General features: G+C 37.9%; 1 protein-coding gene across 11 annotated transcripts in view; it reads right to left on the bottom strand.

The window, feature by feature from the left end:
- PHF20L1 (PHD finger protein 20 like 1) overlaps positions 1-14070 on the bottom strand; it is an 81968-nt gene that overhangs the window by 30279 nt on the left and 37619 nt on the right. For all 11 annotated transcript variants that reach the window (XM_077749940.1, XM_077749941.1, XM_077749951.1 and 8 more), the window contains 4 exons: positions 11976-12164; positions 11531-11737; positions 5758-5814; positions 4469-4576 (listed from right to left, as the gene is read on the bottom strand). In XM_077749940.1, coding sequence (XP_077606066.1) covers positions 4469-4576; positions 5758-5814; positions 11531-11737; positions 11976-12164 — 561 coding nt within the window. The remainder of the gene's footprint in view (positions 1-4468; positions 4577-5757; positions 5815-11530; positions 11738-11975; positions 12165-14070) is intronic.

Here is a 14070-nt window from a genome sequence, read left to right as displayed (position 1 = left end):
GACAATAAACTATTTGTAAAAAAAAAAAAAAAAAGAAAAGGTGCTTAGTAAGATTAAACCTCCTCAAATTTATCAAGAATTTCTTTTGTGGCCTAACATATGACCTAACTTGGAAAATGTTCCATGTTCATTCGAGAAGAATTTGTTATCTGCTCCTTTAGGACAGAATGTTCGAATATGTCTGTTAAGTCCATCTGATCTAACATGTCATTTAAGGCGGTTTCCATGTTGATTTTACTCTGGATGGTCTATCCATTGATAAAAGTGGAATGTTAAAAACCCCCTACTATTATTGTTTTGCCGTGACTTCTCCCTTTAGATCCAGCAATATGTGCCTTCGGTATTTAGGTGCTCCTATGTAGGGTGCATAAATATTTGTGAACTTCGTATCTTCTTGTTGGACTGACCCCTTTATCACCAGGTGGCACCTATCTTTGCCTCTTATCACTGTCTGTATTCAAGTCTATTTTGTCTGATAGAAGTATAGCTTACTCCAGCTTTCTTCTGGTTTCCATTTGCATAAACTATCTTTTCACCTTCTGGGACCCCTATAATGTGAAGGTTAGTCCGTCTGATGTTGTCCCAGAGCCCCTTAATCTATTGTAACTTGTTTTCATTCTTTTTTCTTTTTGCTGCTCTAACTGGATGAGTTCCAGTGACTTGTCTTTGAATTCATGGATTCTTTCTTCTGCTTTATCTAGTTGTCACCGAACCCCTCTCACGTGTAATCTGCCAATTTCAGTCTAGTCAAATTTTCAACCCCCTCTTTAGGATTAGCACTTTTTGTTTAGAAATCCTTCCCTACCCAAAGATCATAAAGATGTTTTCCAATACTGCCTTTCAAAGTCTTACAGTTTTGTCTTTCACACATTTCATCATTAATCATCCTGGAATTGATTTCTGGGTATGGGGTAAAGTAGGAGTCCAATTTCATTTTTCTTCACCACATGGATTATAAATGTTCTCATACCAATTATAGAAAAGCTCACCCTTTACCTGCTTATCTAAAAATGTCAGCTTTGTACGAACCAAGGTTTGATGTTTGTATATGCTTTGGATTATCCTGTCCTTCATCAATATGTCTATTCTTTCAAAATGCCTCAGTGCCGGGGCGCCTGGGTGGCTTAGTGGGTTAAGCGTCCGACTTTCGCTTAGGTCATGATCTTGTGGTTCGTGGGTTCGAGCCCCGCGTCAGGCTCTGTGCTGGCTGCCAGCTCAGAGCCTGGAGCCTGTTTCAGTCTGTGTCTCCCTCTCTCTCTGACCCTCCCCTGCTCATGCTGTCTCTCTCTCTCTCCTAGAAATAAATAAAAATATTTAAAAAAAAAAATGCCTCAGTGCCTTAAACTATTGTGAAATAGTAACTCTTCTCTGTATTCTTCTTCAAGATTGGCTATATTATTTTTGGCACTTTACCACTGTAAGTTTTAAAATCAGCATTGAATCTGTAAATTTATTCAGCATCAAGGACAACTTCTCAATATTGAATCTAGTAACCAATGAACATGCATTATCTCCCATGTATTTAGTCCTTCTTTAATGTTTCTAAATAAAGTTTTATAATCAGCTAGTCATAACTTTTTTGCTAAGTGTGGACACATGGATGTATCAAAGGGTTTTTCTACATATATGAAGATGGTAATGTTTGTTGTCCTTCATCTGTTACTGTGGTGAATTTCACTAACAGATTTTCTAATGTCAAACCAACTGTGCATTCCAACCCTGTGTGGTCATAGGTTTTACTACATTGCTGGATTTAATTCCATAACATTCACTTGTGAGTTCTGTATCTATGTCCACAAATGAGAAACTCCTATAACTGTCCTTTCTCATACTGTTCTCTTCCGATTTTGAGCCAAGTTATTTAAATAATCTAAAATGAATTTGGAGTTGTATTTGTTTCCTAGGGCCACTCCAACAAATCACCACAAATTGGGTGGATTAGAACAACAGAAGTTTCTTCTGTCATAGTTCTGAAGGTCAGAAGTCAAAAATTCAGTGTCAACAGGACCCTTTTCCTCTAAAGTCTCTAGGGGCAAATCCTTCCTTGCCCCTTGCAGTGTCTGGTGGCTTTAATGCCCTGGCTTGGGACGGCATCACTCCGATTGCTGCCTGTGTCCTCGCATGGCCTTCTCCACTGTGGATTCCAAATTTCCCCCTCCTTTTCAAGACACTAGCCGCTGGCTCTAGGGTCCACTTGAATCCCAGACAATCTCATTCTTAATCACATTGGCAAAGGTCCTATTTCTAAATATAATCACATTCACAGGTACAAGGAGATTGGGGGCTAGACATATATTTTTAAGGGACACTATTCTACCTACTAAATGAGTGTTCTTTTTCTAAATTCTGAAATAATTTAGTTAAGTTTGGATAATCTATTCCTTTAACATTTGGTAAAATTTGGCAGCAAAACTTTTTGGGTCAGGGCTTTTTCTTTGTGGCAAGATTTTAAAATACTAATTAAATTTCCTTTCAGGTTTGACGACTATTCAGGTTGGTACCTCTCAAGTTCATTGGCATATAGTTGTTTACATTTTCTTCGTTTTATGTCTGGAACATCTGCGGTATATCCCTTTGGTTTCTAATCTTACTTATTTGTGCATTTTGTCTTTCTTCCATAACCAGTGTTCCCAGTAGTTGGCTGATTTTATTAGTTTGTTTTAACTAATTAATTTGGGCATTTATTTCTTCCTAAAATGTTATTTTTAGTTCACTAATTTCTACTCGAATGTTTATTATGTGCTCCTACTTTTTTTGAACTTGCTCATTTCTTACTTTTAAGCTTAAGGCCTAGCTGACTTCTAGCCTTCTTTTCTCATATAAGGATCTTTGGCAAAACACATGCTTCGAAAAGTGCCATCTTAACCACATTCTCAAGTTTTGGTACGTATTTTCATCATCTCGTAAGTTCTTAATGTCTTATCTACCTTCCTTCTGGCACTGTTCTCTGATCCATGAATTATTAAAAAATGTGTGTCATGATTTCTAGACATACGAGGTGTTTCTAGTTACCTTTCTAATACTGACTTAACTCTACGATAGTCAGAAACCGCAATCTGTGCTACCCCATCTTCAGTGTGCCGGCTTCTGCTCGGGGCTGCGTCATGCAGCCATTGTTCATACATGTTTGTGTCTGAGAAAAATCGTCTGCTCCGCAGCTGCTGAGGTCAGCATCCTTGACAGGACAGGACCGCGAGGTCACCTGTGCTGCCGACACCTTTCTTATCCTCACAGAATGCCTTTGAGTTCTGTTCATGAATGACTCAAAAGATACGATGAAATTATTCACTTGCAACATGTAGAAATCCTATGTCTGGGAAGATATAAAGTGAACTGAACCTTTCTCATTACATAGTCACCTCTCTCTAGAAATGATTTTTCCTTTAATGACTATTTTCTTTGACATGAATCGATCTACTCCAACTTTCTTTTGGGCTTGTATTTGCTCACATTTTTTTCTGCGCTTTGTTTTTTCCCGCAACGTTGCTCTGTCCTATCCTGATACTTAGATTTGTCTCTTAAAAATATCCTTTAACTGTATTTTTAAAATCAATTATGATCATCTCTCTTACTGTAATTACAGATATATTTCAATTTATGTCTACTATCCTTTTTGTAATTTGCATTTTTCTTTTTTTACATTTTCCTTTCTGCATCACCTTCTTTCAGATAATTTTCTCATTACATTTCTCACTGTTACTTTGGAAATTATACCCCATGCTTCCGTTCGTTTAGTATTCGTGTTAGAAACTCTACACTGTAGATTTAAGTTGTTAAGAGTCTAAAAGCAATACATTTCTTTTCCTCTGTCAAAACAAGATCTTTAAAACACTGAAACACAAATACGCCCCTCTCAATTTAAAAGCTATTATTATTGGTACCTATTTTTGTTCCCTATCATTTTGTTTTTTCCCACAAATCAAAATGATTTATATCATCAATGTTCAGATTTATGCACGTATTTACAATTTCTTTGCTTATCATTTCTTCTGGCATCGCAAACCTTCCTCTGTCATCATTTTCCTTCAGCCTTCAAGTACAGGATCAGGAGATCCTTTAGACAGGCTATTAATTTAAAAAAAAAAATCACTTTTTTCAAGTGTTTCTAAAAATGCCTTTATTTAAACCCCATTTCTGAAAGCTAATTCAAGGAATGTAATTCGAGACTGAAAAGAATTCCCTCAGTACACTGAAGCACACCTGACGGGGTATCCAGTCCACCACAATGGGGGAAATGAAAGTCTCCAATCAGCTGTGATGGCTGGTGTACAGATGGATTACTTTACAGATTACAGTGAACAGTGTTATAGATTTTCAAAACCGGCAAGACAAAGAGGATCGACAGGGACTTCTCAAGTTCTCAACAACATGAGGATCCTGTCCTATTTCCATTTTGGCAGAAGAACACAGAAAAAGGGCGGAATCTGAGAATTTTAAGAAACATGAATCCCCATTTTTGCATACTTACCATGCTGCTTGGATTTCTTTTTCTTTTTCTTTTTCTTCTTCTGTTTTGGTTTGTAGTGATCTTTGTCTTTCTTCTCTTTTCTTTCCTTATCCTTCTCTTTTCTCTTACCTATGTGACAGGAGTGAAAAGTTAACCATCATGACTGATCCCGAGTCGTTGCTCTGTGGTTAACCTAAAAGCAGCATTTATGGTTTAATCAGCTATTCCAGTCACCTGCCCAGTGGATGGATTCAATTATGGGTCTGGAACTCCTGATTAGCTTATTGGGCTCTAAGAGGGGGTCTTCATTAGCAGTGTTGAGAAATCCCAACTCCTGACACCTTGAAGTTAACACAGACAGTAGTTAAAATCTTAAATGAGTAATATACTCAGTTCCCTGATGTGGCAAGAAATAAATTCCATAATTTAAGAAAGACCTGACTGAGGAGGCTCAGCATTTCCACATAGGATTTAATGAGAAAATATATTAGATTTTTAAAAGAAGGTAATGAAATTCTTTCCTTTGGAAAAATTAAAAAAATTAAATCAATCTGTAAGTAATTCTTTCAGTCTTCCAATACCTCCCAGTGTGTACAACAATGAAGGCTAAGAACACAAAGCAAAAACGTATTTAATTAAACTGAGTTTTCCCCAAATTTTAAAATACCCCTTTTTCCAATCATATGTACTTTAAAGGAAAGAAATAGATGCTAAAGCAGTATCCTAGGGTGTTTTACTTAAAATTAATTCATCACAAATACTCAACTATTGCTCCAAATCAGAATGACGTAGTCTATAATTTATCAAACATATTTAACCCACTTTCAGGGACCCAACTCCACGTGGCTAATCTATAGAATATTTAAGACTATCATCCATTACTGTGTAACTTTTCATCATTATAGCAAAGAAGATAGAGAGGAAAGCAGAAAATTCAATAACGTTTGTATGAGGTCAGTTAAAGAAGAAAACCTGAAAAAAATGACTATTTTAGTTTAGTGTCCATTCCCTAAGTCTCAACGGTATTAAACGGTGGCCTATTTTTAAAAAGCCATACTACAAAGATGTTCAAAAAGACAAAATTCTGAGAGAAAGCCTTAGACTCCCTCAACAAAAAATACACACAATACACTGAAAATGTGTATTTAATACCCCCCATGTGTGGAGCTGAACAGCACTGATAAACACTAACACAGATGATCACGGACACCAAAAAGAGCGCTAACAGGTAAAACGCAAGGGACAGACTGTCTCCTGCCACTGCCAAGCCATCTATAGTCTTTTGCTTAAAGATTACTTTCTGTTCATACCAAATGTTGTTGAGCTTTTTTCTTCCAATTTCACTTTTTTTTCTGTTTTCGATAGTCCTGCAGGTTTAGGGGAAAAATAATGTTAAGTTTAGTCAGAAGAGGTTAAAAGTATGGGACAATATTTTACATTACAAGTGCTCACAAAACTCTACTTAACGCTCTTTTCTCCTAATGGTCTACATTGTTTCATTGCCTGAACTAGTAACAAAGAAGTGGGAGCTCTTATTCCCCAAAGCGGATGGATGAAGGAGGATTTTTGTTCCTGTGGACCACCCACATTAAAATCCTGGGTCCACCATCTGCTAACTGTTTGGCCTTGAACAAATCATTTAATTTCTCTGTGCTTCAGTTTCCTTATCCATCAGAGGGGAATGACTATCTCACACTGTTATCAGTATTATGCAGGTCAAAATCCATAAACTGTTCAGACCAGTGTTTGAGTAATAAGTGCCTTCTCCCCCCCCCCACCCCGTTTCTCCTCTGTGGTGGGGTAATAATTTAAGACTACATCTTTTTTAGAAATAGCACGACCATGGATCCAAATATTAAAAACGAGAGACCAATGCACTAAGCAATCAGTAAAGATCTCCTCTGACATCACAGCCTTTGGCAATCCTGATGCTGAAATGCACCCCAGTGGTAGGTCCATGGAACATTTCTGCGTCTGTGATCATGAAGATATGAATGCTCTTTAGGTTATCCAAATGAAATATTAAACTTCTTAATAAAGTACACTGGTTTTCAACAAATCTGTTTAAAATTCTTAAACTAATATTTAACTTCTGCTGCCTAAAATAAACTTGTACCTTTGAACTCCATCATGAATGTATTGTTAGGTAATGATAAAAGCCAAAACAATTATTTTACAACTCATTTTTGGTCTTTCTCTAAGTGTAAAATACAGAGGCTTATTTGCACATTAAAAATACTCAACCTTAATGATTTAGGTGCTATTGATATTCCAAAATTTTTTTTAAACCAGTACACCTCAATAATAGTGTCGCTGACACATAGACATTTAGCTAAGCTTCTCAACTTAATATTCAATTGTTTCCAATGCTAATATCTTATGTGTATCTGAAGTTAATCTAAGAAAAACATTATAGTACACTTAAAATAAAATTCCAGTCTACTATGCTTTAATATCACCCATTACAAAGTTTGCTGATTTTTCAAATCATTCTATTACAGAATCAAAAAAAGTAGCATTTTATTCACCTTACTTCAAATATTTTATACAATTTAACAACTTAATAGAAATACAAAAATACCACTCAACTTGAATTAAATGTTACTAAGACTCTAATAAGTTTTAACTTAAGTAAGAATACTGATAGTCTCTGTGACCCAAAAAAAAAAAAAAATCTCTCATAAGAAAAGAAATGAAAGGAACATCAGCACAAAGAGAAATACGATCACGTTTCCTTATTGTCAAGAGTCTTGAACAAACCCATCACTTCCTTTAATAATTACTGTTTTTTAAACCACTAATTACTGCACCGTAAAAAGTCTATGTATTTGATGCGTTTTGCGTGAAATAACGAGACGTTTACAAGACCAACAATAAGACAGAAGCTCACGGCGTCCTCAGTGACAGCACAGACACGCTCAGGAGCAGCACTTGATCTTGATTCTTGCCCCACAGCGCCCACCCCTCTGGGGCAGTGAATCCAGTGACTCAAAGGAAAACTGCCTTCCTGGGCTGCCCGTCCCCCCTGGGGTGTGTGGGAGCCGTCAGGTACTCAGAGGACAAAGGACCCCCCCAGGACGCGGGCCGGTAGGCCAAACAGTGCTTCCCGTATGCCTAGCTCTACTTACACTTTCCACCTGTTCCAGTGACTCCCAAACCTTTAGATTCCCCACTGATACAATTTCAGAAGTAACACTGAGGGGTTGACGAAGGGATGTTGACATCTTACGTAAGTAAAGATATTAAAATACTCATATATGCAGTAATAATGACAAGACTTCTAAAAACACGCCTACATAGAAAAATAAAATAGACCTATTCTAGAATTCAAGAGAAGAAATTGTTTTATGACAAGTTCACTCCCTCATCCTTGCTTTCCCCGTGTGCTGGAATCTGGGAACCAAAGAATGCGGCCATCAATTTATTGAACAGTATTTTTAAACTGAATGTTTCCAACAGAACATTTTCTTCAAACACAATATGACAGGACAGTCCAATACTTAATACAAAAACCAAAAGCTTGAACAATAAAAGCGGATGGGGCTGTTTAAGGAGGGACAGGTCTCTGACCCATGCCTGCCTGCACACAGTTGAAAACCCAGCAATGGAGGTGGTTTCTCAAGCCACGTCCAGGAGGCTAAACATCTGTAATTCCTCTGGCTACAACACTGGGCTACCCCTGAGACTCTCCAGGGAAAGCCCAGGCTCCCACAGGAGCCGTGAACATCTGGTGTGGGAGGGGAAGGAGATCGTGAAGTCCCTAGTGGTAATTTTTGTTTTGCACAATTCTGAAAAAACAAAAAAAATTTAACCCCCCCCCCAAAAAAAAAAACACAAAAAACAGAAAACAAAACAAAACAAAAAAACAGAAAAACACTTAAAAGCAAAGTCGATGCAAGGCACTGGACTAGAACTCCTCTCTTTAAGGAGCCAGCGGGCGCCACAGCCCAGGCAAGTAGCCCACAAGTCAGAGATTCTGTGATTAGCACTGGTTCGCCCCTCTGTCCACAGAGCTTGCACATCTTATAACTCCTTAAAGCGGTTAGAGTGATTCAGTGTTTGTACACATACATTCGGTAGGTAAATGAGAAAATGAGCTAACATTTCCAGACAGTAACAAAACCAAGGCTGTACCGTAACATAAAGCTGGCTGGCTCTGTTAGATAAAGCATGCTAATAATAAAATGGAAACAAAGGCATCAGTTTTTACCAGGGTACCAATGATGTCTTTTGGCAACGTGGGCGGCAGTAGTATTTTTACCCCAGGTTAGCCATAATGTTGGCAGGCTCGCCCGTAAAAGAATGTAGCAGGATGAGCTCAACCTCATTTATCTCTACCATTAAAAGTAAAATTTGGGGGCCCCTGAGTGGCTCAGTCAGTTAAGCCTCCGACTTCGGCTCGGGTCATAATCTCGCAGTGAGTTCGAGCCCCACTTTCGGCTCTGTGCTGACAGCTCAGAGCCTGGAGCCTGTGGCTGTGTCTCTCTTTCTCTCTGCTCCTCCCCTGCTGGGGCTCTCTCTCACACACTCTCTCAAAAACAAATAAACATAAAAAAAAAAAAAAGTAAAGTGTTAACCTTTCGGAACAGGTGTACGTGACAATTTGCATAATCTCATCAATCCTTTACCAGGACTGCGAAACTCAGCAGTGTGCACACTGCTCGGACACATCAGAAATAAAAATCTAAGGCTCTTCAACTGTTTCACAGCTCATGACCAACATCCTCTGATCCTCATCATCCTCAACACCCCCAGAGTTCCACTCTGACAAAAATACCCCAGAAAATGGCTTTGACTCAAGTTCGAGTAAACAATGCTTTCTATGGAAGTTTTAAAATTCCAAGGTAACAAAATTTACTTTTATAATGAAGATGGCAAACNACGCACACACACACATATATACACCCATATATATATATACCCATACGCACACACGCATATATATATATATATAAATATATATATATATCTTTGAGTCTACATGAAAGACTACGGAAGTCCCACAAGACTGCAAAATAGTTGAAAGAAGGTAGGAAACAAAAATGGTAAGAGAGAAAAGCGTGTGAACAACTCAGAATCTCAATGCAAGTCCAAGAGGCTCAGGAAGTTTTAATAAGAAGGGGTGCAATTAGAATATGACCTGAATTCCACTACTTCCTCCAAAAATAAAAAATTAAATTAGAACCTTCTTCATGTCACACTCGAATACCGTGACTGTGTTCAACCCTCTAATAAAGGGTCTTTCAGTAATTAACATTTAAACCATGTATTTCCTTGATTTAACTGATGAAGGTTGCCAGCTGTCTGCACACCCAGAAGATCCTCACCCTTCAACACATCTACAAATTCATCATCTTAAAAATCTGAACTCCTCTCTACCATTCACTTTTCCAGGACACTGTCTTACTACTTCGACTTTCTCAAAGTTACCTCCAAGACTTAGAAAGGAGAAGAATATTATGCCTTCCCTGCCCCCAAACTATTATGAGAAACGAGAACCACACCCCAATAGTAATTAGTAGTTATGTCTCCAAATACGATAGAAACTCTGAAAAAAAGACGAGGCTAGTACTCTGGTTAGAAGCAAAGCCATTTCAACCAAGGATCTCCACTTCATGTGCAATCACTACTTTGCCATTTTAGGATATATAATCTAAAATCACTCTTCATTATTAGATAGCTCTCTATACTGGTCTATGTTCCAGTCACGCTACGATTAGAATATATACATCTATACTTACTTAAAATACAAATATTATCAAAGGCACATCTGTAAATAATTTCCCCAGTGGATACAGATTACAACTTTAACATACTTTTCATACAGTCAGTTCTGCACAAAAAAACCCTCCAGATTATCAAACGACTGTGTAAGCCCTTCATCAGGAAGAATATCTCAAAGAGTCAACGGTAATTCAGAAACTTGTGAGAAAAGGGAAAAGAAAAACAAGCCTAGGGATCAAAGGGGCTTGGAAAAAAGAGTCAAAAGGCAATGGATCAGATTTGGGAAATGACAAATGTTTCAAAAACCTATAAATCTTCGTATCTGGGCGCTGATTTTCTAACACAAAATATGGAAACAAAACAGCTTCCATCTTCACTGACAAAATCAAACTAGAAAGCTGTGTATTTCATATTACATTTTTACTTTGAAAGAAGGTAAAGACAGTGATCTAAACTGTAACTTCAATCATTTTACTTTCATATGCATCACCCCAGAAAAGAGCAAGCTCTACTTCACACCCCATCTGACGAGCCGGTGGATAAAGTGAGTCCCGGGCAGGGGCCAGTAAGACAATCAGCCCTCACACTCTGGGCTGCAGTTCAAGAAACAGTCTTAACGCCTTCCTCCAACTCTGAACTGGCTCAATTCAGACTTCCTTCATCCAACTATCTCCAGATTAATAATTTACTAGAAGAAGATGTGAAACTAGTATTTGTCTTTTTAAAACTATATACACTCTTTGGTTGAGGTTAAAATTTTATAAAACTTCCAAATAAAACAATGTAACCTTATCATATGTTACAGTATCGTAAAATTGTCTCCAAAATGTGTTACCGGCTGATTTTACACATTAGACTCCCCAAATGACACTGTAACAAAGGAATTTAAATTCGGGAGGGTCTGCCTGCAAACAGGGGATTATATTTAAGGTATATACCCTTAAATTTAAGCCACGTGCTTCTTACATGTTAAGTTCTATTCAAATCCTTAAGCCTGGATACTGATCCCACTAAGTATTTTCTGGGTTCAAAACCAAGAACTTCTGCCATTATATTTAGCTCTAACAATTCCTAGTTTTACTACTACTACTACTACTAATAATAATAATAAACAGGATATAAGAAAGAAGCAAGGAGAAGGAAGTAGATAAAGTGACAAAACAGGAAGCCAGTCCAGGGAGGGTGATGGTAAATGAGCTCACAAAAGAACTTTAAGCAGAAATCCTATACCCCACAGACATTACGTAAAGTATCTATGAAGAGGAATGATGTATTAAAATAATGTAATTAAACATCAGAATATCCATGCCCTCAAGCTACTGGCAAAATACATTTTTGTTTTGTCTGGTTTGGTTTTACCTGCTGCTGCTGGAGGTCCTCTTCCATCAGCTATCGCTTTGGAAGAAGGATTCGTAAGCATCTGTGTACCGTCCTTTTCCAGCCTGGGACATTCGTTAGGGTAAACGGGATCTGGGGCTAGCGCTGCTGGAACTTCTGAAGCGCGACTTAAGTCAAGAGGGAGACAGGGTCCCAGCTTCTGAAGTGGCAAATGTGCAACATCGGGCACTACACAAAATAGAGGATGTAACAGAATATTAACAGAGGTCAGCTGGTTCGGTATCAACGTGGATTAAAATGTTATCTAAGGCAAATCGCGCCCAACATAAAGGCACTCGATACATATTTGAAAACAAAGTGCTTTTAAGTCCAAAAGGTAGAAGAAGGAAAAAGAAGCAATGTCTTAATATTCTAATCATCTTTATCTCTTTTATGTTTGGTTCTGTAGGAAATCAATATACGTTACCCTCTGGTACTGAAGACTCTTGCTGAGTTTGAGAACTGATGGAGAAAACTTTCCCATCAGTGGCTGGAGAGGGAGGAGAAACCTTTTCTACGGAATCGTCAGGCATGGGCAAGGTGGCTAAGCGCTGAGATCTTCTTCTCCGCTCACTATGCTTGAAAGGTCTAGGGGGGTTCACAGGCTGTGAAGAACCTAGAAAAAGATCTTCAATGTTCACGAAGCAGATACATGCCAGGATCATCTTATAATACTTAAGGAGGTAAATGGGAAAAATTATTCAGATTCTGCCCTCTGGCGCTGTTAGGTATCCACAAGGAACGGCACGTTCCAAAAGGAATCATAGGCAGAAACTGTGCCCTCGTTCACAAAAAAGCTAACCAAAACTTCTAAGGTCTAAGGCCTATTAGAATCAAAAGAAAGTAACATGGAACATTGATTTCAGGTAGTTTCCCAAGTGACAGTCTACAGTTAATTCTCTAATTGTAGATCATTGTGTTAGTTGCCATTCTTCCTTTGGGAAAATAGTCTCTGTATAGCTGAGATTTTTTAAAAACTTAAAAAAAATATAGATAGAAAGGTAGATCCCTTTTGCCACAGTACAAATCTAGAAAATCTAAGGGACAAAAAGGCAGGGGGCATAGGTGACAAAAACCTGACATGCATTGTAGAGCCAGTGCTTTACTTGCCAAAATAAAACTAACGTACATAAGTTTATCCCACCCTCACTCCCACAAATGGATTCTTAGAAACATTTTGGGCCTGATTCATTAAAAAAAATTGAACACAAACAACTTCAAGTACTTATTATAGGCAAACAATGAGGACTTTAAAATACAACACTGCTTTCGCCCTCATGTATTTTTTGTTTTTTAAGTAACTAACTTGGGCCAGTTAGGCGTCTTCTAGCTAAGGTAACACGAAAGGTTGGAAACCTGTGGGTTTGTTTTTTTTTTTTAAACTTGAGTTTTCTTCTTTCTACGTGGCATGTAAACATGTTGAAGAATTTAGAACAGGCAGGAATACATAGGCTAATCAACTCACGTTAACTTAGAAGGAGGAAATAAGAGTGGCTGATGCTTTGGGTATTTAAAAGTCATATTACAAAAATCAAAATAAAAAGAGACACGGTGATAATTGAAAAAAAAATGAAAGAATAAAATTCAATTGCTGTAACACTGTGGCTATAATACCAAAATACCAAACGATTTCAAAATAAAATACTTATCAATGCCACGTGACATTGTGGTGACTAACCGTGTTTCGTGGTAAGTGCCAAAATGAAGCGAAGCTGATGAGGAAACAAGGGAGTTTTTCTGTTCCCATTCTTTCTACCCGTTCGTTAAAAAGAACAAAACCAAACAATGCCACGGCCTGCTCAAAAATTCAAAAATACAGTTTGGTAGAAAATATGGCAACTGAACTGGGAGAAAGAGACTGTATTTGGCTGATCAAAGTGTCTTCTCGATGCCAACATTTTTAATTGTTGTGGAAAAGATATGATATGGAAGAGTTCTGAAGATAATGTGTCCTATTCACTCACTGATCAGGATACCAGCGCACTTGCGTGAATTGCCAAAGGGAAGTTTCTTTTATCCAGAGACTTCCCAGGTCAGAGTTTCTCGAACTGTCTCTGACTTAGAACACTAAACCTACCGGAGAAACACAGCATCCACACAAGTCTTTTATACATCCAGACGCATGCTGGACGGCTATTTTTAAAAAGACTAAGTTAACTCTTGAAAGACTGGGTGACACTGAAACAGTAATAACCTTAAAAATAAGATGAGGGAAGCATTCTTCTCCCTTCCTCAGTAAGAATACACTGAAGTCTGAACTCCAAATCCCAGAACAAGAATGAATCAAACCTATGGCAGGATAGAGGCAACTGGGAACAATAACTAAATCTACCCAGGAGATCAGTCTTAGGATTGGCAGAAAAATAGCCAGCGTGAGTCTTTTCGTATCCCTCTGTTTCGGTTTGGTTTTTTGTAATGAATCAGGCCTCTCATTGTGCTCGGATTACTATTAATTGAGGAGAGTCAAACTACAGTAGAATTTGCGTTATTAAATGTACAGTCTCTGTACAGTAAATCAGTCA

Source organism: Crocuta crocuta, unplaced genomic scaffold, assembly GCF_008692635.1.
Source record: "Crocuta crocuta isolate KB4526 unplaced genomic scaffold, BGI_CrCroc_1.0 scaffold119, whole genome shotgun sequence".
In the NCBI taxonomy this organism is placed as follows: Eukaryota; Metazoa; Chordata; class Mammalia; order Carnivora; family Hyaenidae; genus Crocuta; species Crocuta crocuta.
This window is presented reverse-complemented; position numbering and strand designations above follow the sequence as displayed.